At 43.6% G+C, this 27816-nt stretch overlaps 1 protein-coding gene across 1 annotated transcript in view; it reads left to right on the top strand.

Annotated features, from left to right (window-relative positions):
• The first annotated feature begins 1312 nt into the window (after window positions 1–1312).
• The window catches only part of PARD3B (par-3 family cell polarity regulator beta), a 494000-nt gene continuing 467496 nt past the window's right edge, over window positions 1313–27816 (top strand). The window contains exons 1-3 of the mRNA XM_026853194.1: window positions 1313–1356; window positions 2100–2264; window positions 3086–3278. Coding sequence (XP_026708995.1) covers window positions 1313–1356; window positions 2100–2264; window positions 3086–3278 — 402 coding nt within the window. The remainder of the gene's footprint in view (window positions 1357–2099; window positions 2265–3085; window positions 3279–27816) is intronic.

Consider the following 27816-nt stretch of genomic DNA (forward strand, 5'->3'; position numbering starts at 1 on the left):
ACATGAAGGTGCATTCTGAAGGGAAGAGTGGGCTCTGCCTCTTCTGCAGTCAGTCACATGCAAATAGTATCCTTGGCACTCAGAAAAAACAGCCCAGGAAGCACTCCTGCCCCTGATCAGGCCTGACCAAGGACTGCTCAAGGTCAGTGTGGACGTCTGTTGAGTTCTGTACATGGCAACAGTTTGCAAATCTCCCTCAGAAACCTCAGGCCTCTATGACAAAGATGAGTGTGTGTGGACAAGGTTTCTCCCTTGTGTATCTCTGCAGGAACAAAGGCATGTTTAAAGGGAGGAGAACAGAAAAAGCAGAAAGACTGATGGGATAGGGGAAAATGTGGTGAATGCTTTTGTTACAAATAGAGAGAGACCTATACAGGCACTGGCTGCCCTGCTGACCTCCAGGCTCGGGACATCCTCAGCCACACTGCTCTGCGGTTTGATCCACCTGCAGGCAAGATGGACATGACCATTCCCACCAGGGAAGGGGAGCGTTTCCAAAGAGAACTTCTCTTTTGACCCTTGTCTCTAGCACTGCTGAGTTAATTTTGTGTAGAGGTACAGTGTCCAAGAACCTAATTACTAATTAAAATCTCATATAGCAAGTTTCTCCCCAAGGGTAAGTAGCATTTTTATAACTCTCCTCCCGTACAAACATGTGCACACACCTCCTGTTTTGTTAGTGCCTGACTGGGTGTTCCCCTTGTAGGTTCATCCCAGTAACAGATAAAAGGGATTGTCAGACAGGAATTAATGAGTACCGCTTCCTTCCACTGAAGCCAGGCAGAACAATTCCAGTAATGGTTTGCAAAATGTTAATCATTTTAATTTGTAGAATGCAGACATTGACTTGCATTGCCAAAGGTCCTGTATCCCACCCTTGTTGGGGTTGTACTTTTCCCTTCCATTTCAGAATGGTCCTAATCCCAGTATGGACAGCCATAAGAGGACAAACTGTACCCCAGTTTCCTACATGCCCACCTCCTGGCTCCCTGTGCAGAGACTGGGCCAGGTCTTCTCTGTTTCTAGTTGTTCCATAGTCTCTCTCCTGTCTCTCAGCAGACCTGTCTTCTCTCCAGCCATAGCAGAGCTAAGCCCATGTTTTTTCTCCAGCTCTTGGATCACTCTTGGATTTTATGATGGACCACCCTTTGGCCCTGGATATTCTCCCCATTTCAGTTCACACCACTTCCTGCCTGAGGTCCCTAGCCCAGAGAAATGGTCATCTCACTCCTGAAGAACTGCTGCCTTGGAGGCAATAGAATTTGATTATTGCTCAGAGTGTAGAGAAAAGTCATAAAACATACAAGCAATGATGCTTTACCTGGAATTTGGAGTCATCGGGAGTCAAAAGAAGGGGTAAATTGGGGAAAGGGACAAATCATGTTTGTGGAATCTTTTTCTTTGCAATGAAGAGTCATCCCAGCCCTGCATTCTTCTGGCTGGGGGTGAAAGGGCAGGCTGAAATTTCAATGTTAAATCCATCCCATGACTTGGTGCTGTGCTAGCTCTTGCTGGGAGAGTGGCTCGCAATACTTGCCAGCCTGGAGCTCCTAGTTCTGCTCATTTTAAATTAAATGCCTCATTTCCCAGCAATCTTACATGATGGCTTAGTCCCCCACACAGCTTACTGCTCATTTCCCACCTCCAGCCTGGCACAGGAGACACATACACATTGTTTGCTTAATATAAAATCCTAGCTAGAGAAATTACTGTCATATCAGGCAAATGGACACAAGAAAGCATTTTCTGCTTTTTGCTTACTTCCCTGTCTTTTTGTGTGCTACCCCTCCTGGCTTTGAAGGACAGAGACAGCTGCTGATGGAAAGAAGGAGACAGATTTTCTTTATTATTCCATCAGGACAGGACACAGAGAAGCACTTGACACGAGAGAGCATCCCTTGAGGTGGCCAAGGCCTGACTGGGCTGTCACGGTCGGGCTTTCCATGAGGATGCCCATTGCCTTGCTGAGGCAGCATCCCCAGTGAGCAGGGAAGCGCAGAGCAAAGCAGTAATAGGGCTGGTGGCTGTTGTAGCAGTTGATAAGTAATAGGCTTAGCCTGCTGTTTCCTTTCTTGTCACTTCCATACTCATTTGTTAAGGTGGATGGCAACATGTCAATTAGCCTCCGGTCGCTATGGAGTTTCTGGTATTCCAAGCGTGGCCATGTCCAGCAGCATCTGCAAAGGCACAGTGGCTGCAGTTGCAATTCTTTATGCGACAGAGTTTTCTGGAAACAAGAGCTGGGGTCAGGAACCTGACATCAGGTATGTCCATTGCAAAACTCAAAATCAGAGGAACTATGCCAGGTTTGCACTACTTATCTGAGATCAAAATATGGGCATTCGTTCTAAATAAAAAAATATCGGACTCTCTTTCTGGTAAGCCAGCCAGCTGGTCAAAATTGCATAAACACATTGCAACCAAAACATATCTCCGTAGTTGTGATTTTTTTTCCCTGTGCCCATGACTGGATGTCACCTCTAAGGGGCAGTGTGTGTGTGCATTACACGGCAGGGATCAGACGGGCAGAGATAACACACTGCTGAAATCATTCTGCAGTGGCAAGTTGTTTTTCTGGCTGAGAAATAAGACACAATATATAAAGTTGCTTTAAGGACAAGAACAACAAACATGCCGCATAAATAATGTAAAGCAAGAAAAAAGTCCAGTACTGTTTAGAATATTTTATGAGAAATTTATTGCTGTTAATTGAAGGGGAGAGATTGATCACTGAGGAATCTAGCTCATTACTTAACAAAACCTGGATAAATGGTGTGTCATTTCTCTGTTCTGCTTAGTATTCTCCTTCTGAAGCCTTTCTGTTTATGGGGAAAAAAAAAAAAAAAAGAAAAAAAGTTTTCCAAACCAGATACAATGAGATGCCCCAGGTCCCCCCCTTCCGTTCCCACATAAATACATTACAGAATAGAGACAGGCAGGATAGGATTCTCTCTCCTTCCTTTTCTTTACCCGCTCCCCGACATTTTGAAATGCCTGTTGAACCTCAGAACATAAGAACAAGGGGGGCCAAAAATGGAGGAAGAGAGGAATGCCCTGTGCTGTGCCCCATATTCCCTCCGCTCAGGGCTTCCCGTGGTGACATGCAGCAGAGGATTAGGATGCTGCGTGCTCCAGGCAGCGCGCTGCGATGCTGCTGGCAGGTGCTTTGCCGAGGAGCCCTGCCAGCTATCGATCCGGCGGTGGGACTCACCTCAACGCAACAGTGCTCAGGGCCTGATTCTCACCAGCACGACACTTTTGATAACAAGGACGCCTACGTGAGGTGCTTTAAAAGGTCTTTGCTGTTAATTTGGTGAGGAAAGAAGCAGGGGGAGGTGAAAAGCCGTCATGTTATGCTCATTTTATTCCTTTTTTTTTTTTTTTTCTACTTTCATATTGGATGTGGTCTCCAGCTTTTGAATAGATGCCTGTAATGAGCTGGCTCTAAACAGAAATACTATCAGAATTAAAATAAGACAAAATGAACTTGGACATGCACAGGGATGCTGATTATATCCAACCCACTGAAGCCACCCTCTGCTGCCTGTGTAATATTCATTTTCCAATTATCAGCACCAGGCAAGTGAAATTAAAGGGCACCGAGAGTCTAACCTTGCTTTTATCATGCTGAAGTTGAGAGGGTTGGTCAGCTGAGAACTGCTGAATTGGGTCTCAGCAGGCATGGAAACAAGTGAGAGGGTTCCATCACCCAGCAAACAATCCCTGAGCCGCGCAAACAATGCTGCAATGGCACTGGACAAGGTCTGGGCAGGACCAAGCTGGATGGATACAGAGGAAGCAGGGCTCTCCAGGAGCACAGTGATATGCTTAGTCTCCTGTCCCCTCAGCTGCAGAGACATCAGCCCTAGACGGCAGACACACAGGACCACACATGTCCCTGGGTGAGCATTACATTGCCTGATCTCATAGCAGCAAGATAATTTTCAAACAAATCTTGATTTTACTATGTGTGTTTTTAAAAAAATCCCCAAAACGCAAATTATTTCAATTTGGTCTTTTTTCTAACAAAACATTTTGATTTTCTGTTGCCAGCATGACATTTTTTATTTTTGAAATTCCGTTATATTTTGAACTTGTTTATACAATGTACAGATCAGCAAAACTACCTGAATACTAATTTTCATTCAGCACAAAGCAAAATTTTTTCCTCTCTTCAGCTCACCGATGTTTCATGTCTATTGTCAGCCTGAAAATATTTTCACCCCATTTTTTTTTCCCCTGGAACTGCTAATACATCAAAGTTTAACTATAGTTTCAGTGAACCTTTCTGCACCTCCCAGTCACTAAAGCACAGTAACACTTCGCAGGGTTCAGGTTTTACAGGATCCTCAAGACAGATCCTCTCTCTGGACATCTCCTAGCACCAGGGTCTCCTAAAGGCTAGGAGGGCACCACACAACAAAGAGCATTGTGATTTCTTTTTAAATGACATTGGATCATTCTTCTTTAGATTTGTCAGTGCCCCACAGTATAGTTCCTTAACAATTGCTTGTTAAACCCTTGGAGAGAGGACTGTCTATTTGTGTGGATAATAATGTGTGAAGTTTAGCTATGGGCAAATTTTTGAGGTTCTAGCTTTCTTGTCTTTCTTTTTTGAATTTCTACAGGGCTTCAATGAAAATCAGGCCTAATTAAGTGTGGGATTTTTTTTGTCTGTGCCTTGGTTATTGCAAAGAAAATTCAAGAGTTGTAAAGGAGAACAGCCTATTAAAAAGAAATCAAAGTCTTCTAAAGTACTTTTTCTAAAATATTCACCTGTCTCTTCTGCAAAATATTGCTGCAAACCTAAGGAAAATCCCTGAGTCTGAGCCACAGCACATGGCTGTTATTGCAGCCATACTAACTGCAACGGAAAGAATTACTTTGACTGACCTTTTTCCTTGGGCCTTCCAAGAAAGCTTCCAGAGTGGAAGTCAGAAGTCACAAGACGTCACCTGCAGGATCCTTTTAAACTTTATGGCTAGGATGAGGCTGGACATGGCTAGGAGCTGGTCACTGGGTGGAAAGGGGCAACGCGTTCCCATGGCTTGTCCTGACTTCTTACCTGCCATCGGTGTCCTCTGGCGTGGATGAGTCCCTGGTAGTGGGGTGGCTTCTTCTTGGTGGGCTGCATTCTCTGTGCTGAGGAGCAGTCCTCCATGCATCCCAGGGTCCTCCAGTGACCCATTGGTTTTCATGCCTGGCCCTCTCCACTGATTGTACAGAGACTCCAAAACCAGCGGCCCTGGAATTCAGGCACACCCATGAATCTCTCACAGATTTTTTGAGCATAAATGCTGCATTAGGCAGCTAAGTTTGCCTTCACCTTCACAGCTGACTGAATCCAGGGCCATCTGCCTCATGATAGAACCACAACATTGACATTTTACTGTGTTTTTTAGAAATGGGTTTAATCAAATGGTCACAAATAATTTGAACACTGGACAGCAAAATCCCTTTTTTTTCTGTGGCCCAGTGCTAGAGAAAACAGGTGATTCGTGATATGACATTATGCTCTTCATTTGCCAAGTGCTGCAAAGATTAGATTAAGCTGCTTGGGTACAGTATGTGTGGCTGAGCCAAAGCACTGCCATGGAAAATCCATTCCCTTCCGCTGCAGCAACGAGTGCACAACATCTCACTTTGGTAGCCCTAATGGTGCCGAGAGTCAGGCCGGTCATCGGTGGTCAGCTATGGGTCACTGTCCATGCCTCTGTATTTGCATGTCTGTGTGTGTCCCCTGGGTCCATTTATTTCACATCTAGCAGGATGGCCCTTCTGTGTCCTCATACATTTGCAGACAGTGACACAGAGCTGTGATATTCCCTTCCTCCACCTCCTCTGTGTTGAAATGGAGAGAATTGTAACAGAGTGGTTTCCAGCAGAGAACAGGAATCAAGCGCAAGGGACTGAACCTTCACATGTATTCATGACCACGCACACTTTTATGGACCCAATAGTACTGTCAAGCATTTCATGGGGCTTTCTATCAAGGACACTATATAACAATAAGTTGTATTGTACTGCACTTTCAGTGAATATATGAGGTAATTGGTGTGCAGTTCCCTAGACTAATACTGGAAGACAGGCACCTGTAGACAGAGAAAGTGAAGTTTAAAAATCTCTTTGCTGACTCCGTTCCCCCAGCTGGGAGAGCAAAGCACAGCCAGTAGCAGCCGTAGGTCAGTTGTTCTTAACCCTCTCCAAGCCTGGCTCACATCCCTCTGCTGCCTCCCTGTCTCACTTACTAGGATGGAGCTGGGGACTGGCTTCATTCAGCAGTGGAGAAAGGGGTGTATGTGTACACACCCTGTCCCTTTTTAAGTCTCAGAAGAAGAGGTTTGCCCTCTTTCCACAGTGCTGAGCTGAGGTGTAAGCCCCAGGGCACTAGGTGTTTAGCATGTAGAAGGCCAGGTGAGTGAGGAGAAATCCCTGTCACCTATAGTCATGGTCCAGGCTACTGTGAAGGACTGGCTGCTCCCAGACAGAATGCCACCCCCGGTAGTTCTCAAGGGCTGTGTAACACGTGCCGTCATAGCAGTCATGGAGTTCTTGGGGAACAGAAAGACCCATGCCTGCAGTTCTCTGAGCAGCTTCCGCAGGCCACCATGTGTGGTAACACAGGGGATTGTGGGGTCTCGGCAGAGAGCCACCCCCTACTTTCTCTGTAGCTACATTCAAATGAGATGCTCATCACAGGAGCCATTCAGGACCTGACCCATTGACTGCCACAGTCTGTCTAGGACTGTCTAGGTTAGCTCTTCTGGGCATGGTATAAATCCTTCTTGAACCCAGCTCTTGGCGCAGTGCATGGCCAGGAATTCTCCTGCTGCCGAAGTGCTGGATATGAGCTATATGGCTAGGAGGAATGCCGTATATTTTCTTGTTCTTTCCCACTCTGTGAGCCATCATAGAGCCATTTCACTGAGATGCTGAGTCCCAAACATCAGGAATGTGATTAGGTTGAGTCTTCCTTTCATATAGATTTCTTTATTATTATTTCCAGCACTTACCCACTTAACTTTGAACAATAGTATTTATGGAGAGCATGTCCATCCATACATAAATATTGCTGGTGATATGCCCAGGGACATCCACTTGCTAGGCAGCAGGACTTTAAAAATGTAGGCAGTGTATTAAAGCCCATCCATCGTGATTTATCTTCTGACTTAATCTCCACAGGAGAAGGCTATGCTGGCAGTTCTGCCATGCTCACAGTGGCTGAAGAGCAGCTTACAGTGTTAGCAGCACTGTGTACCATGGTAAAACTGCACTCAACGCAATCTATCACGCATTGCTGCCAGAGCTAGTTATGGATTCAGATCACCTACATGGGAATGTGAACTTGCACATCACTGGAGACCCAGGAGCTTTATTTCCACCACACTGTGTATGCAAGCCAGTCAGAGAGTGTCATTCTCTGACCAAGTGACAGAGAAGGTGCAAAGCACAAAAAAGGAGAGGAGACCTGTGACTCACAGAGATTTGTCCCTCATAATGCAACAATGATAAAAAGTAACAGCAGGATTTTCAAAGAAGCATGCTGAGAAAAAAAAGGAAAATGTTCTGTGGACATTCCCCATCAGATGTAGCACTTCATGGCAGAGCAAGAAGAGACATCGGACTGTAAACTCTCTGAAGTCAAGGGCAGTCTTTGCTGTGTAGCACCTTGCATAATAGTGAGCCAGTCCATGAGCTGTCTTCCTGGGTGCTACTCTAAAGCAAATGCTAATAGGTTAGGTAAAATAGCAAGCAAAAGTAAGTATGTTTGTCAGTCTGCCTCTATAACAAGGATGTATAGTTAGCCACTAGCAACATAGTAACTGTGTTGTGATAAGAAAAAATATGTACACAATATTTGGCATCAAACCTTTTTTTTTTTTTTAAGATGGCTGCAGTCTAAACCTCTCTGTATACCCTATTAACTATCATACTCTTCCATGTTATTGTTTAAGCATGTCTGAAGACAAATGTTTTATATTAATTCTAATTTCCCTTAAATTGTCTTAGTTCATGCTATCGAGCAAATTAATCCACCGAATCAAGGGCAATTCTTTCTGTTGGGCAGCTCATCTTGCTCGTTATTCATTTTGAAGGAGTGAAAATCCTTTATGTAACTTCATGCTTCTCTTGCTTGCAGTACTCCCTGTAAATACAAGGATTGTTTTTCTTCAGACACACACAATTGGGTTGGGATCTGGATGGAAATTGCCAGTGTAGCAAAGGAAGAGACAGATCTGTTTAACCCAAATCCAGAAGGAATCTAAAGTCCGTTTTGCAGGGAAGTTTGCTCTAGGATTGCTTTAGGCCTGGGGAAGCCAGCACATACGCTTCTAGTGTATGCCCAGGAGCTGCACTCTGTTTGCCTTGAACTTTGTGAACCTTTTCTCAACAGAATATAACCAAATTCAAAATCTGTTGCTGGGCAGAATGTCCAGACTAGAGTTGCGAAGTTCAGTGGGGACTGGCTGGTTCCCTGGGAATCTGAAAGCCCAATTACAGCAGAACTGAATCTTTTTAACCTTTTTATTTTGGGAAAGAATAGTCTGGAACACTTGGTTGCAAAATATTCACACGGATTATCATTAGGTATTACAATATCTAATACAGCATGCACTTTCTAGATACTTTTTGTGGTCCCAGTGTAAGTCACATTCCCAGTGTACCCACTGGTTTCTCCCAGTGCACATGTTCTAGGGGCAGGCCTAGCGAGCAGTGCCTCAGGTCTTGGGGGTGCAGAGTGGATTCGGCCCTGCGGAGGGAATGGATTACAGGCAGAGAGGCCAGAAGTTTGGGTAGTCCTTATCCCAGATGCCCACTAATGCACAGCACATGATGGCACAGGGAAGAAGGGATTTCGTGCCATCATCCAGCTGATTTGAAAAGTGCTCGGAGGCTCTGGCTTGCCTGTGGGTGCTGCTGCAGCTGCACAGATATCTATGCATGTCACTTCTGAAGACATTGGCTTTGTCTGATGTGGAGGTTCTTGGTGTGGTAACTGACAGAAGGTCCCTTCCTGAGAGCAGAGTGAGTGACAGATGGAATTAAGCCCCATTGCTTCTCCTGAAGGTTGAAAAACTTTTGAAGAGCTAACCTAATTTCCTAGCTTTTTATTTGTTTTGGCGAGACAAGGTTGCTTTTTCATCCTTGTAGACTGATCTTGCTCATTCAAAACTGTTCATTCAACAGGAAAGTAAACAGCTCTTTGAGTTACACTTCTCTTCTTCACTTCCATGGCAAGAGAGACCTGTAAAAGAAGGTGGCAAAATAATGTGTCACACATGGTCTGGAGAGGATTCAGCTGTGCAGTTTCTGGCTTCCCCTGCCTGTCCTCCAGCTGCTGTGCCCCTAGAAACTTCAATGGCTGTACACAAGCTTGGCCCAGCTGCAGTTTCATCCAGTTGGATCTATGCTTCCAAATATTTTCCTGATGTAACAATCTCTGGCTGCACCAGGGCTTCAAAGCTCTCCCTATGTGGACTGGGAAAAATGTATAGTAACTATTTCTGCACTCTGCTATGAGCAGACGCTTAGTATCTATAAGTAAAAGGTTTCAGTCAGGGTGCTGGGTCAGCGAACTGCTTCTGTGGGTACCGGAGAAGAAACACCACGAGATTTGGGATATAGCCATGGTGTCAAAGGGACAGAGAAGAAGGGAGTGGGAGACATTTAAACCATAAATGCTAAAGAGGTATTTTAGAATACAAATACTCAGAGGGTGATTTTTTTTTTTTTTTTTGCCAAAAACTTGAAACTGGGGAAGGTTCTTAAAAGCTTCTACAAAAAAAAAAAAAAAAAGATTCATTCCAGTCATCTCTAATGACTATATTAAATTATGAATATGTTCTGTTAGCCTAATTACTGTTTAGAAAATGGATTGCACATTCTGATCAGTTGCTTTGCTATGTACACCTCAAACACAAAATATTAAAAATCATCTGCATTTTCTAAACTCCTAGGAATTCCCTATTAGTAAGCACTCTGGGTGTGTGGTAGAAGATACAGGACTTTAGTTGGAGCTCTGAGTAAATCTGGCATTCTGTGGTTTTCCAAAGCTATTTACTCATTGGTGTTAACCAATAATATTTGGTGACTCTTTCCCTGACATTTCACACAAGAAATCTCCTCCCCATAAATCCAGTGACTAAAGATTTGAGGTAAATTTTGAAGAGTGGCTCAAGAGATCTGGCTTCTCCATAAACTCCTCAGTAACAATAAATAATGCTTGGTAGAACTCCAGTTAATGTCCTCCTCTCAGCTGTTCAGTGAACGCCGTCAGTTGTAATATTCTATTCCCAGTATAAGCAGACAACACCATTCCTATCAGCTGAAGATCATATATGCAGGGAAAGCAAAATATCACGACCAACATTAACTGGGAGCAGAGATGTTGCCAAAAATTTAGAGATGTCCATTTCAGCGAGGGAGCTAAGCAGGACAATTACAGCAAATTGTGTCATGAATGGCAATCAAACATTTAAAGGGAAGACAATGTAGCTTTTTTTGTTTGGTCGTGATTTGTTTGGGTTTTTTTTAAGATGGAAAGTAAAATCTGTTTCTCTATCTGGCAGCTGTGAGGAGAAAGATTTTTTTAAAAAAAAACCAAACCTCATGTTGATTAAATTAAAAGCCTAATTTTTGGAGAAGCATTTGATATGAAACCACTTGCATTTGGAGAATTTTCCATTTCATAAGAATAAAACATCCTCCTTTCCACAATTGGTTTATGGATTGATTACAGTACATCAAAAAAGGCAAAGATTGATTCATAGCTGTTTGCATGCTTGTGCTTACAAGCCACATACTGCATGTGCATTTGCTGTTAGTATGATTTATAATAATATGCTGATAGTATTAGCTGTATGCAAGAAGCTTTGCAACACAGGGACCTGAGTCAAACAGTTTAAAGAATAACAGGCACTCTTTAAAGAGAGGATGCAGAACACTGGGATATGCTGTGGCTGACTAGGGCAGTTTTCCATGTCTTTCCCTTAAACGGTAATTTCTGGGAGTTCTTTTTTAATGAGGATTCTTCAGTCATGATTTGTTTGCACTGCTCTGGAGGCAGGCTTGATGCTTTTGGGAAATAGTTGCTTCAGAGTAGTGTTAGAAAGCTAGAGATTTAAGAACAGAGGAGTCAAGGTTGAAAGCTTGGAGGCAAATGCAAAAGAAGTTACAACTGAGGTGGAAGAAGGTGGCACTGCTGGTAAACTTTGCAGATTAAGTAAACATCTCTGGCATGATAAATGATGCTAATAAGGACAGAGCATTCCTACGGCAAGATATGGATTGCTTGGTAAACCGGATTCTTTTAGAAAGCTAGTGTATACGTACAGCCACTGGGAAGGTCGCATATACACAAACCAAGAATGCAGGTTATATTTTTAGTTTCAGGCTGAACTAGAAAGCAGAAGTTCTGGAAAGGATGAGGGGGCTATTTTGGAAGAACAAATTAATGTGAATTCCCAGTGTGAAGCTGGTGCTACAGGGGCTGATGCAATTCTTGGGCAAATAAACAAAGGGATTTAGTAGGGTCTGGGAGGGAATGATGTCACTTCTTGATATGGGATTGCTGAGGGATCTTCTAAATTCTGTATCCAGTTCTTATGCTCAGACATCCAGAAAGGTTGCAGAAAACCAGAAAAGCAGTACAAAAACAAGTGAAAAAACGATTTCCAGCCCTGGAGATTCTGCCTTGCAATGAGACACTTAAAAAGCTCTTACAAGTCTTCTCTAGCTTATCCAAAAGAAGGTTAAGAAGCAATTTGACTGAGGTGTATAAGCATCAATATCATGAGAAAATTTTGGATGTTAATCTTCTATCTGGGAAAGAAAATGCAGCAGAAAGGAAGACATACACACAAGGTACCAGAAAAAAATATATTACTTTGTACCAGCTGCTCTGCAAGAGCTGTTTGTCCCCCTCTGCAAGCACATGTTTACCCCTCCTACACTGAGAGACAGGCTCCCCCAATAAATCATTTCACCTTTATTGTAGTTTGCTGTAGGTAAGAGCATGAATGGGGGTGATTACCACAGGAAAGCTGACCCACCATAATTTTTTCCCTTGAGGTGAACTGTTCAAATGTTAAAGTCCATAGAGAAGTCCAAGGGCTGTCAGCTGAGGGTAGTCACATTTGGATGAAAGATATGATGCATTTATTTTTAACGGGGAGGGTTAAATCTTTAGGTCAAGCTATCTAGGGATGTAGTGGGTTCTCCATTAGTTGCAGTCTTTTAATCAAGACTAGGTGTCTTTGTAAGAGACACACTAATCGTTCAAACAGAAGTTATAGGTTCAACATGGAAATTCCTGGATGAAATCTGTGGCCTGTTAGGCTAAACGTTCATAATGAACCTTTTCTGGCCTTTAACTCTATTAATCTGTGAATAAATGAGCAGAGAATTGAGACGTAACCAAGAGCTATGCAGTCCAGATCATGGATAGCGAGGACAAGGAGATTAAGTTTGGTGGAAAAAGTAAAAGGAAGTTACAGAGGATCCTGCCAGCAGAATGTGCAGAGAGCTGGGCTCGGCTGCAGTAACTCGGGGTGCACTGGAAGTGCTTGCAGGATAATCTGGGGCATTCAAAGAGAACAGAAGCGAGTAAGGGAGGTATAACTGATGGAAATGGCAGAGGCTGTGCAATGGAGAGACAGGCAGCTCTGAAAGAGGAAAATGCACCTGCAGTAGAAGAAATGTCATGGATAATTTAGGGGGTTAGGGTGGGAAATGGTTTGCCAGCTCTGACAGAGGACGGAGGAGGCAGTGATTTGGGCAGAAAGGTGAGACAGCCTAGGGGGAGATAGTGCAGGAAAAGAAAGTCTGGATGCTGCAAAGGAGAAGTGAGACAGACAGTAGAGGAAGGTTTGAAAGATACTTGCTTTGGAGAGATACAGAAGTCATCAGAGCATGTGCCTTCATTCATACAGCACATGCTTGACTTTCATCGCAGGATTACCGGATGGCGTTACACCCATGCTCCCGAGGAAACAAATGGGCCTCTCACGTGGTATAAAAGCAGTGCATTCAACTTTAACCACTCCATGACCAAAAATAAATTGTACAGTCATCCTATTCCAGAATACCAGATTGATGGCTAAATAGTTAGAACTCAGCAAGTTAGGTAATTTTGCACTGAATATAAATGAGAGTTATAAGATAAATGACATTTAGTGACATTAATTAACTGATTAAATTAAACCTGATATTTTAATCAGAATTTGTTTATGCAAAGCTCTGGATAAAAAGAAATCGAGTTTAACCTAGTTACTTTTAAAATTCCAGTTACCATAACAACTTCTTGTGATATCAATTAAAGGTGGTCTTTTCTTTATAATATTTTTAGAACTTGAGTTACCATAACAACAGAACGCTGCTTCATTTGCAAAGAGTTAAAATATGTTGTTGTTCTTTGAGAAACAATCAAAATACAAGTGAGATGCCAGGAATTAATACCCCAGAATGGTTGTACAAACAGCATTTTTCAAACACCTCACTTGTGGCACGAGAGACTGATGGATCTTCTCCAGTGTGACAGGCTCAAGATGTTCCTTAGTTGCTCAAATCAGAAAGAGATTATTTATCAATTGGAGAAGAGTGAGGCTGTCAGGCACCGGAGGTATTATGAGCTGTCAGATCTGCAAGGAAAAATAACGAAATAGCAAATAAATTCACCTGCCCCCCAAGTGCTTCTGGAGGGTGGGCAGGAGAGTGTGTCTCATTGCTGAGGCAGCGACCCCATGCCTTCTCCCCAGAGACCCCTGTGGGAAAATAAAAATGCTGACAGATCATTTCATGGACTTTCTCTCGACTGTTCAGGGCCCCCTTGGCAGTCAGTGCTAGCATCTTTCTATTCTGCCTCTGGCTGTTCCTCTCCTGCAAGGGGTTTTCTCTTGTGCACTTTGTTTTCACCTGCTGAAAGAGAGCAGCCTTGGTATGAACTGCCTACAGAGAGGACTGAAGTTAGTGCCTTGGCCCAGCCCCACAGGAACCTCCATGAGACAAAATCATGGGCAAGATTACAAGCCAAATGTGTCACAGCGGCCAAGATGCATAAAGGGCACCAGGAACATGCACACACGTGTGTTTGTGTATGTTCACCACAAATTTGGCTTACACTTGTATCACTGTGGTCCCAGGCCTGATTTTAACAGAATTACTGCTCTACCTTACCTCCAAAGGGGAGGTAACTCACCTGTTGGGGCTGTGCCCTTTGCGGGTCTGTAGAGGTGGAGGTTGCCTCTTTTGTAAGAGGTGGATCTTAGGGATCCCCTTTACTTGCACATACAGCAGCCCATGAAGCACTGGAGTAAGATGCTTCTTGCAGCCAGGATCCCACTTACGGTCCAGATCTAGTCTATATAAGATAAATGAGGGGAGCATCGGCTTCTGACCTTGCTGACCTGCTGGTCATTGCTGTTCATCAGAGGACACTGCAACATAAATGCAGTTCCTCTTGCTTCAGCTGCAGCTTCCAGCGGATCTGTTGAATCAGAGATACTTTAGGCTGTTATCAAACTGGAGAAGAGTGGGATGTCTGAAAGCACAAACTATTTTCCCCCCCATTTGCACACTTCCACCCCTTCACTTGCACATTGGCTGCAGAGGAAAAGGAGACTCATACTGGTTTTCTGTTGTTGCCTTTTGACAACAGGACCAAACGCATCCTTAGCCATCTTGCTTTGTTCTGCAGTGACCTTTTGTCCAGGCAAAGATGTCCAGAGGGCAGCCTGAAAGTAGAAGAGGCAATCCTGCATTCCTGGTTTGATTGTCATCCTCTTCCTTAATGAGCTTTTAAGAGGAAGAGGAGGAGGAGGGTACACAAGGGAATTTGCATGTGTTCTTGTGTATGAGGCTTATTTAATTAAAAGACAATAAAAATGTCAGCTGCTACAGATTGCAGTCTGGATCCCCTTCTGCCCCCATCTCCCTTCCTTCTTTTTGCTTCTTTCAAGGCTAATACATAAGTCGTGGAGAGAAGAGGGGGTCAAAGGGACAGGACTGCTACGAAATGCTGGCTAGTACTGATCTATGCTGGGCTAACTGTGGGAGGGCTCAAGGCAGAGTCCTCCTCTCAACAGCAGCTCCGAAGTCACAGTTTGTCTCCAGCAGCAGTTCTCTCTATGTGACTGGGGCAGCTTTCTTCCCAGGAGGAATGGCTGGAAAACAGTCTGTTCTAGTGGCAGCCACCTTGGGGCCAGCTCCAGCTGCTTCTCCTGACTGCTCTGACACAGTCCGCCTCCTTGGATCTGCTTGTGGGTGTCTTCTGTGAATGCTTCTTGCCCATTTAGGCCAAAATGGGCTACCTTGGTGAAGGCTTTAACATGTGTTATACTGGGAACAGCTTATTTTCCCAGTGTAGACTGAGGTGAAGAAGCCATGAAGAGCTGGCACTGAGGTGGAGCCAACCTGTAACAGAGAGATGAGGCGGCATGAACTGACCCAGAGAGGATGCCTCCAATGTTCTGCAGGAATCTGAGTTTACAGAAAGGCAGAGGAAAGCTTTATATCCACCTCCCATTACACAAGATCATCTTGTGTTAGGCCCCCTGCCCAGCTGGGCCACATTGAACCTGTGACTTGAAGAGAAACTGAAGAAAAGTATCTCAGGTTTCCTTTACCAGTTCTCCTTCATCATCAAGCCTGTGCTCTGGCTAGTTTGTGCTGTGAGGCAGAAGGTGCTGTGAGAAAGCCTAAGGGCAGGGTGTAGATGCCAGAAGTGACTAAGTCCTGTCCCTGCACTCACCCAACATACCTGGACCTCAAAAAGGGTCTATGATCCACAGCCCCCCCTTTTCGTGTGAATACACTGTTCCTATATGAATGGCAGCATGCAAATACTGGAGCCGGTGCACTCTTTTCCCTGCAGTGACTCGTGGTGTGTTGTGGCTCAGAGGTAGCTGGCTGGGAAGCCCAGCTGCGAGCAGTGGTACCCTCTGAGGGACTGAGCATGCAGCCTCTGCTGAGTCCTTCCCCAACCTCTGTGCAGAGCTGGATACTCAGAGATCCTGGCTCCCTGAAGCTGAAGTCAGTGGCAAATGGTTGCAGTAAATGTGGCAGCAGTAAATGATTGTGCTGTACGCAGAGTAGCTGACTTGTCGTGGCAGAGACAGCAATAGTGCTCGTAATGTTAAAGTATAATGTATAAATCTGTTCTGTATAGGGTCTTGCGACGTACTAATCTCCAAAGCTCCCGAGTACCTTTCCTTCTGCAGCCCCTCATCAGCTCCTAGGAAAGCTAGCTGTATGGAGAATGGATTGTTTTACTACAGCAAAAAAGAAAAGCGTTAAGAAGATGGAAATAAATGTATTGACAAGTGAGACGAATAAATGTTCCTCTTGCCTGCACTATATAGAGGTGTTTGACATACCAAATTATGACATAACTGTAGGAGTAATGGTTGCAGCTGTTGCCTTTGTAAAATGATCTGCAATACCACATGCTAATAAGTAAGACAACATGTCTAAGTCATTTTATATGGTGCCAGAAGACTAATCCCATGCCATGCATGCGCAGTGCCAAAAGTGGTCATATCACAGCAGTAGGATCAGTCCTGGAATAATCACATCCTTAGGAAAAAATCCTCTGTGTAATACAATGAAATCCCACTTAAACAAGTCAACCTTGTGAATCTATTAGAGAAGCATCCCCAGAGTACTGCTACTGTAGCGTTCTTCTAGCACAAAGTAGAACGCTCATGTGTAAAAATCAAGACAGGAGCAGAATATTTACTCAGGTGAAAATAGTCTTCTTTTGGGAATCTTAATGGGAAGAGAGACAGAAAAGCCGCAGTTGCCATAAGGAAGATAGCAAAACCTAAAAACACATGTGTGCAACCAACCTGTCAGTCCGGTTCTGTGCCCCTAATCCATACAGAACTCCCCTCGTCTTCTGCAGGAATCTTCTTTGAGTCAAGATGGTGAAACATCCCCCTAAACTAACAAAGTCAAGCCCTTGCTGCATCTTCCGATTCATATGTTCATCCTGAATAGGAACAGGATGTCAGAAAGAAGAAGCTTTGCAAATCATCCTTTAGACCTACAATATCTGGATTATTTTTTCCCCTGTGTACTTTGTATTAGCTCTAAACACCACCTTTGAAAAAAAAATGCTTTTGACAGCTTGCTTCTAAGTATTGCCACACATATAAATCTGAGAAATACATGAAAGCTGCCTATTTATTGGATAATGAGACCAGCCTAGTTAATTCAGCTGTGCAACATGGACAGATGTGATTTCCCTAATACCTGTGGTTTAATAATTGCAGTATGTTAGGGCACATCTAAGCTTCCAAGTCACAGCAGGTTTTTGTATATCCATGCAGAGCATTGTCCAAGTGTAGCTGTTCCTTGCTTTTCTTCCACAGAATTATATTTATTACATCTACTTGCTGTCACAAAGCATGGGAGGAAGTTTATAAATAAGCATGCTGGTCAGACATCCTCAGGGTCTCTTAAACAGCTGCTGAGCTTTCCACTTCCAAGGAAAGCTGGGGGATTTGAATAGGCTGAAGCCAGATCATTCATGGGACTCCTCTACTTTCCTTGGCAGGGGAGAAACATTGACCTTGAATAGTTTCCTAGGCATAGACAACCATGCATCCACCAATACTTGGAAACTCATCCTCCGCTGCTGGCTGCTGCCAGCCTGTTTCTTACCACTTGGTGGTTTGTAGTTCAGCCTTGGGGCAGTAGCAATGGAAGAGGGCACTGCCATCAGAAGACCTCTGTACTCTTCTCCTATTCCTTTCCAGTTTCAGGCTGGGCAATGAACAGTGTGCTGTTGTGGAGGATATAAAGTTATGGGCTTTCAAAATATCCTGGGATCGGCACCTGGACTGATGGTCTTGTCCTTTGCTTCCCTTTCTTCTGGTGCTCTTAAGACCTGAATGATCATCATATAAACCATACAGATCTGAACAGATCTCTGAGGCAAGAACCTTAGTAGGTCTGGACATTCTTCTGCCTTGAGAAGTACAGTCCTGGTATCTATGGTCTATCTATAGGGGTTTTGTGGCAAATTCATCCCAATCCAGTGAACAGTTAAAGGACGGACACAATTTCTCCTTTTTTTTTTTTTCTCCCAGCACATTTACTGCTCACAAGAACCTGACAGCCTGTCCTAGTAGGGATGCACAGGGTATGAAGACAGTTGAGGCAGTTTTCTGAGTAAAGCAACGTGGAAGGCAAATGCATTCCCACAAAGCTTCAGCACATGCTGTTTCCAGACAGGGTTTGGTAACATATTATAAAGTAACAGGTGATTTAAGACAAAAGGTTTAGGAAAGTTCCCTGTGTAGGCAGAGATGACATATTTGCCCAGTGAGTCACACAAATTATTTTTTGTCCAAGCAGCTCCTGAATCATCTATACAGCTGCGTATAGAGTAAGGTGGAGATTTCAGGCCTCTTGCTAGTCCTACTGTAGGGATGACACTGCTATTCCAGAAATTCCCCTAAACAGATGGCCTCTGCAGACCAGAAGTCCTATAAATGCATTGGAAGTATGTTAATCGGTTTTGCATGCAGTAAATAGAATTTATTCAGGATGGAACATTTTGTGGCTTAGTCACTGAAAACAGCTTGAAATTATTTATTGGAGAAGATTTTTGTTTGAGGGCCAGGACAATGGCTGAGGAAGATCGGATCATTTTCAAAAGGAATAAATCTACCCATACAGATTTTCTTTCTTCCTATCCCTCTTTCCATCATTACTCATTTTTCTGTCACTTTGTCTGTTGTCTTGATTGACCATAGCTTTTCCCAAAGCAAATTTTCTAAGAGAATGTCAGCTAATTAATTATAGTTTCAACATCATTTTTATTCCAGACCTTTGACCTCTTGGCAGCCCTGCAAAGCATTCTGATGCATTTCACATTTGCTTAGTAAATATTTCTTTCAAAAAAATAAACCGAGAAACAAGAAAAAGAATGCATTGTCTTTAAAAAAAGAAGCCAGTAAAGGGGGGAGAGAGAAAAAACACAGGCCAAAATCACTAATCAGAGACTAAACACAGAACGATGCATTAGGTCCCATGAAAGAATGAAGTGGCAGGCTCTGTACCTAGTACAGGGTAGAAAGGAACATGTCAAGTAATATTACTCTACTATTTTTTATGTCACTTTATTTTATTAGCCTTTATTCCTTGATTCCCCATGTGAGTGTAGATGCTCTCTCTGGAGCAGCATCATTTATCTTCGCCCTGGTGAGGAGGGGAGCATTCCTTGCTGAGGCTGACTTGCCAGTGCAGCACTGCAAATTAGTGGCAACTGCCATTCACCAAGTGATGCACGTGGCATTTTTGTTTGGAGGCCCGATCAGCATCCCTCTGGCTGTTTGCCTCTCTGCCTGCCTTCAAGCCCCGCAGAGAGTGCAAACTCCCAGCACAGAGCTCTCCTCTTGCAGGACGCAGGGGGAATCCACTCTGCAGTCATGGCAACATCAGTGCCAGGAATGAGGGGAAAATCCAGCTACAGGCCTCCTCAAAGTCTCAGGACTATATTCTGGTGTCTGAGCACCACTTTATGTCCTTGGCCCAGTTTGACGAGAGAGCAAGACACCTCTCAAAAGCCTCCAATGATCTGATTCAGGCACTGTATAACAGGCAGTAGGAGGCATCAAGTCTGGACATTGTCATCTGCCTGAACGCAACCCTGAAGGCAAAGTCCCAATTTCTCTGTGAAGCTGAATGTTCTGTCTTGGCTGCATTTTATCCAGATTAAGGGCTTGGTACCACTCCAGCTGTCCTCCAGCTGCTTGTCCCATACCAATCCTCATACCTGCCAAGAAGGTGTCTGGCCTTGTTCTGTCAGACCATCCCAGATCAGTGTGATCGTTTCTTCAGAGAGATTTTTCAGCCAGATTAATTAATTTGACCAAATTAATTAATTTGACTTGATCTGATTTCAGAAGTTCCTCAGAAATCTGCAAAGGTTGAGACTATCTACCTTGCCTTTTTGCCACAGGTCCTAGGTTCCTGTGCCCTTGAAGAGGATCCAGCAATCCTCTGGCAAGCTGCAAACTCCTTTTGCTTTTATTTTTTTGCTGGAAACTGTTGGGAGGGGGGAAAGTATGAGAAGACAAAGCAAGGTTTCACAAGCTGTGGTCACAGTGGCCAGGCGGTATGCAGAGAACAGTCTCTCAGCCAAAGCACAGGGCCCTGAGCCAAGCTTTCTGGATCCTTTTTGTCAGTTCTCCTACACATTCCCTGGAGGATTTTGAAGGAATCATTTAAGCTAAATTGGGCGTTTGCATCCAAAAGAGCAACTAAAGTAGCTTGATTTTCAGAGGTGCTGAAAGTTTACAGCTTCTGTTCATAAAAAAAAAAAAAAAGAAAAGAAAGGTTGTGAGTTTTTTCACAGGGCAGGAAGTGCCTGCTTTTAGAGCCCCAGTTTTCTCATGTGGTCTTCATCTTTCTCTGCCTTTGCTTTCCACATCTGTAGACTAAGGAGAGCAACAGCTAACTAGGAAGGCTTAGAGAGAGTTAATTCAGTAATGTCTGCAAAGTGCTCTGAGATCTCAGACGGAAGGCACTATATAAATGCAAAGTATTATTTTATGAAGATCAGTTAGTAGCACTTCATCATTTCAAATGGTACCAATTATACACAATGTACATTGATATATACACTCTATTTTCATAAAGTGCTGCTGCGTTTGATTCAAACTTATTTGCAGTCTGATAACTATACAGATATTAATAATGCCAGGAAGAGGAGAGTTTTGCATAGTCTATCATTTGTAAAATTATTTTCCAAGCATTATTTTGTAGGCACTGAAGGCCAGATTCACCAGCCTGTGCACAGGGCCCTTGTACTGTTGTGGTGACACAAAGCAGCCATAAACTCTAGCGTCTGTTTTGTGTCACCAAAGTAGGGGTGTAACAGCCAAAATATGTTTGCCAGCAAAGCTGGCTCTGGACAGGTTCAGTCTGTGAATGGTAATAGGTGAGAGCTCCTCATGTGCTTTTAAGCAGACTAATTTTTCCTTAAAGCAGTAACTAAAGCTTTTTGTAAATACAAAGCCTCAACAAATACTTCAAATTAAGACCATGCATATATCCTGTCCATTTTCAGTTTACAAATAGCATAATTTACTCAGGTCCAATAAAAATATCTAGGGATGCTCCCACATATGAAAAATAAGCACTGTTCCTGCAGTTTTGCCAGTCCTTTCTTTTTCAGACTGTGCATATGGCATCACTAAAAAAAGCCATCAAATCATATGGCTGAACTCAGAAGCAGTGTGCGATTTTGTATGTCCAACATTAATTTCTCTGACAAAACACTGGAAGGCAAACCATGAGTTTTCTTTCATCTCCTCACCTCTGTCTCTGTAAATTGCATCTATATTCCCCCATCGTATTTTCTGCCTTTGCAATTGTTTCAGAAAACTTATGATATTTGGTGCTCTTTCTTTTTGTCCCTTGGTTGGCACACTGCACAGAAACAACCCTCAGGCATCACGGTTGTTGAACAGCTTGAGAACTTGAGCTAATGTATCCCAGTGGTTTCTGAATGGGCAGAGGTAAGCCTCATTAATCTGCATTTAACCATGTAGATACACCTGGTGGGGTCTCTGCTGTGCTCACAGCCTGAGGACAGAGTCAACCTCGCACATCACCTGTCAGAATATTCCTGAGGTCAAGAGCCACTAGACCTACTCCCTGTCCTTAAAGAGCAGGAAGATGCTCAGGATGGGGTCCAAGGAGGAGGACAAGTCCCACTACTTCTTCATGTACCTCTCGATTCTTTGCTGGCCCAGCAATAGCTGCTGGCCAGCTTCTTCCTGGACCAGGGGTGAAGGTGACCGAGCACATCGTGGCCTCACCGCGGGTGGGAGCTGCCCCTGAACTCCCTGCAAACTACCTTTAGGTGCAGAACCACAGTGCAGCCCCTCTGCCTGCTGGGTGCTGACAGCGCTGTGCGCGGGTGGCAGCTGCGGCTGCGTTGCAGGAAGGAGGTGAGGTGCCTGGAGAGGGTCCCGGCATCCTGCGAAGTCACACACAGGTTTTGCAACTAGGCAGCATCTCTTGCTAGTGCAGGAGGCAGTCAGAAGATGATGTTCATATGTCTCTGCTGGAAGTCTTTGACTCTGTGTTCTTAAAGACACAGAGAGCAAGCACAGAGGGCACTGGCACCCTGCTGATTTGAATTTGCAGTACACTTGAGCTCAGTTTCAAAAAAGCCTTTCATTTGAGTACATAACATATCAACTTCCCCACTACCTCACATGCAATTTAAGAAAAACCATTCACAGCTCTCCAACCTCTCACGGTGGTTCAGACAGTCCTAGGCTTCAGAAAATACCTGGGAATATACAAAGAAATTATATTTTCAAATGAATGTATTTTCATCAGGTTCTCTCAGCATCTGAAAGCTGTGCTGTTTGTGAGCCTGATCTATTTGAGGACAGCTGCATAATTTAAGTTATTGATGGAAGTATCTGCAGGATAAAGGTTTTGGGTTTTCCCATTTTCTTTTCAGGCATATTTCACTTCCTTTCTTGGAGTCCACAGCAGCACAGTAGGTTTAAATATTTGATGGCAATAAAATTGTTTTATTTAGCTTATAGTCAAGGGTAAGACTTTTCTAGCAAAAACACTACAAAAATCATCTTAGTAGATCTAGAAGGGGTTTATGTGCAATCACACAACATGACAGTATGTTCAGATCATAGAAGTGAAGGCTGGCTATGGACACAGTGGTGGCAAAGTGAAGTTCAAGGCATAAACCAAGAGCAAATTGCAGTGTGGCAGATGCAGGCTGTGCATGAGAAGTGAGTGGGCTGTGTGTTGAAACGGACACCTCTGAAAACCTCCCAAATTTATTTGTGATTTCACCTCTAGGAGTAAATCTGCCATAGTTTCTAGGAATGGCACAGGGAGCGTGCAGCTTTTTCAAAGGGGGACACCCTGACTTGCTTCAGACTGAGGTGCTGGCATTCACAACTTTTTTCTCTAGCTGGCATTGGCTGTAAAAGAATGCAGCCACATAGGGTCAGCTGCAAACGCTGTGGCAGTTCAAGAGGTAAGTACATTCCAGCTGCTTGTTACTGCCCTTCAGTTGGAGGTCAGTAAGCAGGGAGTGAACAGGAGGCTGGGCAGAAGGACATCATCTTTTCCACTTCCATACTTAAGCCATTAACAGTCAGCAAGATCAGTTTGTCTAAGTTCCACCCCCACAACAGTAATTTTGGCAGCACAGTTATAATAATCTATTGGTGACTATGCAAAATGAGGAAAAACCCAACAGGCTTGAGGTGAAGAGAACCGTGATTTATATCTGAAAAACTGAACGTGGAGCTCAGAATCGGATATGAGCAAGCTGGGTTGCCAGGGTCGGTGGCATGGCCTTGTACAGCAAGCCTTCAGTTCCTCAACAGGTGTGTGCAGCATCTTTAGCAGCCATGGAGGTGACCTCACCAGAAATGTTCACCTCTGTTCAGGTGAAAGCTTAGTCTTTTGGGCTTAACTACTGAGTGAACAGGAATCAGAGGGAACAATTCCCTTATTTGTTTAGAAGAACTATAAGACTTAGAAATGCAATGAATCACGGCAAGACCCAGATCAGAATTAGAATGCAGAGAGCTTGTTTCTCAGGTTTTTAATGCTTTTCTTCTTTAATTGGACTTACTGCAGTTTCAGCTTATTTGAATAAAGCTTCAGATGTGTTTGGATTTATTCTAGCTTGAATGATGCCATGTGATATTCCTGGGATTCGGAGAGGACTGTGGGATTCTCATAGGTATTTTAAGCTGAATTTTAATGGAAAAGGTGACATGGATTGTCACACAAATGGAAATTGCCATGGCTACCAATAGTGCTAATCCAATGCCTTAACTGACTAATCCCGACCTCATTGTGCTCAATAAAGAACTAAGAAAGATTTCTGCAGGTTTGTTGGTTTTCCAGCTATGATACCAGCAGCTATCTAACCCAATACAGCTTGAGGAATTTGCATGGATAATGGGCATGGATTGAACAGCATCCCAGAAAGCTACTTTTATAAATAATGCCTTTTGAAGATCACTAACAGAGTGCAGCGTAGGGCTAGCTCATCTGAGCTCTGGGATGAAATGGAGATCTTATGCTCTCTTCTCTCATACAAGAGCACAGGGACAAGATCAACATACCAATTACTGCAGGACGTATTGCATCAACATCAAGTTAATGAAATTAAACAAGTCCCTGGAGCCAACTGATTTTACTGCTTCATTAGTGAACCTTTTGTTCAGATTGTTCTCCCGTAACTCCATGAGATCCTGAACTCAGGAGGTATCAACCGAAGAGCCATCTTAGCCCAGAAATTTTGGAGTAGGTGGAGATCAGGGCAGCTGAACACCTTTGCAGCTGCTCTGTCAGGTTACATGGCTAGATCCTGTACAGTGCTGTGCATGTGCGAGTGCAGAGAAGAGAATGATGAGCAGGGCAGGGGATTCAGCAAGCAGCAATAAAATCACTGCTGTGCGGAGGCCAGGCAGCTTGTCCTTAGCAGCAGGAATAAGGCCAAAGCTGGGTTCTGCATGGCTCAAAAATTCGTTTGCATTCTGCCAATCCACTTTAAAACTGTTGTCTCTTCGGGGAGACAGTCCCTGCAACAGTATTCCCCTGGACTCCAGGTTGTGCAGGAAGGCCAGAACAAGCCCTACATGCTCCCAGAGTCCCTTGAGGGCTGCAGGAAGGCTCTCACAAAAGCATTTGTCTGGTTGCCTTGGCCCTTCGCACAGGGATTAATTTCATGAGGACCTTGAGACTTCTTTAGTTTCAGCTCTTGGAGTTATGCCTACTGCTAGTGCTGGATCTGCTCAGAGATGGCCTCTGTTCTCCCTACAGTCTCTGAACTTGTGCAACTTCGATTTCCCTCTTTCACTTTAAAATTCAGTACAAGTGTGCAGACTACAAATGAACCAGAACACATCAATGTCACAGGCAGAGAGTGCTCCCATACTAAATAAAATATTTCACTTTGAATAGGCTCTAAACATTGTTTTGTAAAACACATCCGTTACGGAAGTGCTCCCTGTTTGACTGGCCATTTCTCTAATAACCCTTCTTGCACAGCAGACATGGAAAGATGTTGGGGAATTGCACTGTATTCAGGGGCTCCCCAAATTCTGGCAAGATTTGAAGGGAAAATGAAATTCAAATGTTTCCCTTCCATTCCTGATTCCTAGCATAGCCTTTTACCTGCTCTCTCCCTCCTTACCCCAAAGCTGCTAATCCTCTTACGCTGAAAGAAAGTGCCCTCGTGTCCTTGTAACACACACCCCACATTCTTTAAGATATCAGAAAAAAATAAATAAAGTGTGGGAATCCCCATGTGCTGATGACTGATTCCTTATCAACACATTAAGGCTCTTCCCAAGTCCACAGAAGACCTGTTCTCTTTTGTGAATCCTAAAATACTGACAAAAATAGTTAATGAAATTGTCTGCTGTCTCTGTTTCTTAAACCCAGTCCAGCATGTTAATCTGAAAGATATCTTTAACCTACACCAGTTTTCTCCATCCTCATACATCTTCTTTGACTGCTGCCATGGTGGTTGGAAAATTATCTAGCTCTGTGAAAAGCTGATTTGGGTTATTGCCACATAGATGAATATGAGGATTTGCCCTTGGAAGCTATTCTCATCTTTTTTTGCAAATGTCCAGTATTTCTGTGCAGAAAGATAATGGTGTATTTAAATTATGGGTCTGTTTCTTTATTTTTCCAGAACACAAGGACAATAAAACTAGCCTGAGGCTGCCTACACAAGTCAGGTAGGGATAGCAGGCCAGTGGACAGACACTTGAGCTACTAAAATAACATTCAAGAGGTAAGTGCTGAGCATCTGTCCAGGTGTGGAGCTGACACAGGCTGCTTCTCAGTTCAACACATTTCTCAATGGCACTTTCATTCCTCTACATTCTTTTTTTGCTAGCCCGAGGAGAGCCATCTCTGTGCTCAACTCCTGTCAGAAAAGATGAGCTACACTGCTGATTATTTGCTGCTGGGAAAGTCATTCTAGTGAACTGTAAGAGAAATCATCTGCCCAGGAGGGCTGTCGACTGCAGAAACACACAGATCTAAAACAAAGACACACACACACACCTTGACCAAACCTGCTCGTTTGGGATTGCAGGCAATTTTAAGGGGGTGTAGTGGTGAGGGTTCCAGTGTCCACAGAAAATAAATTGGAACTGGGTGCCTAATTATATTATCTTTTATGAAAATCCCAGCCAGCATCTGGGCTTCTGTGCTTTCTCAGAATCATGCCACCAATAAACTTCTCTTTTGATGCATAAAATACTTGAACACAGCTGCCAAGACTATTCCTCTTACCTACCCCCTGTGCAACTCTCTGGAATTCAATCAGTCCCCAGGCCAGGCTGTGGGAGAGATGGAGTAGACAGTCAAAGAAGACCTCTCTGTTCATGCATCTGGATTTCGGTCAGCTTAATATATAAGCTGTTTGCTGGAAATGTGCTGTTTGGTCATGTGAAATGCCACTTGTTGTGGAGGAAAAATCGTCTCACTGAAAGGGAACTTGGATGACACTTTAATCTGGTGACAGGACGATTTGCCCAACGGTGTTGAATAGCGTTCTCAGCTCAGAAGAGGGGCTATATCATCTGTTCAGAGCATAAGATGCAAGAACTCTTTTAAAGCCACGGAGGGAAAGCAAGGGGAGGATATGAAAAGGGATAGTAAGCAAGTAGCGAACCCATGAGGCCAGAACAGATGGAGACCCATCCCGAAACACAAACTATTTATGGTGGCTCAGACAGGCAGCCAACCACAGCCTGCAGGTAGTATCTAGGGTTCCCAGCCACGCTGTGAAACACAAATACTTTAGGAAGTCCCACTTCAAGGTAGTTGTCCTCCCTTTTCGCAGTGATTCTCTGCATGCATTGGAGTCAATGTGGACTTGATTTTGATATTTGATTTTTTACGTATGCCATTGCTGAGACTATGGCTTAGACTTGGTTTTTCAAAGTGAGGGCTTGATTCTTTTGAGTGCTCACGTCTTCCAAAAATCAGGTCCATCTTGTGGGAGCATGTGGTTCTTTTTATTTGTCGCAAAACTAAAAAGAAGTTTTGATGGAAAACAAGTTTTATATCTTCTCTTTCACACAGACAACATGTAGAACTGCCCTTGGGGCTTTGAATATATTTACATCCTTTCACAATTAACCCTAATGGGACAAACGTGGCTTTTTTTTTTTTTTTTTTTTCTTCTCTGAGCAGATACACACAAAGCCGCAAAACATCCAGTGTTTAAATAGATCTCATTATATCAGCTACACCAAATCTCTCCTCTTTATATACAGAGGATTAGACTTCTTTTCACTGTCATGCAACATTAAAATAGGAAGGCATACACAAGGCTGACATGGATTTGACAAAAAATTAATGATTTGTACATCACTTTAATGCTTTAAATCTGCAATTCATGTATGCTAATTAGGTCATAATGGGGCTGTTTGAGAACAGAACTGTCATCAGGCTTCTCTGGCGGCTTCTGGGAGCAGAGATACAGCTCTGCCTTCCCCTGGTTGGCTCCTGGAGTCTGTGCTGTAACCTGGCAGATCTATGACACCATTTTTTCTTGCACAATTGTTTTCTGGATGTGGTGCTTTAATCTATCAGAGTTATGATGGCATATCTCAAATAGCGAGCTCCTGGATCCTGCAATACATCCTGGTGGAAACAGCATCCAAGCACTATATCTCAGTGATTGATTCCTTGATTTTAAACTGTCACACTCTATCTCATAGGGCAGCTGTCAGCTTCCCAGATGCATAAAGTTGTATTTATGCCTGTCTCTTATACACA

The sequence above is a fragment of the Athene cunicularia genome (assembly GCF_003259725.1).
Source record: "Athene cunicularia isolate RWA chromosome 7 unlocalized genomic scaffold, athCun1 chr7_part2, whole genome shotgun sequence".
Taxonomy (NCBI): domain Eukaryota; kingdom Metazoa; phylum Chordata; class Aves; order Strigiformes; family Strigidae; genus Athene; species Athene cunicularia.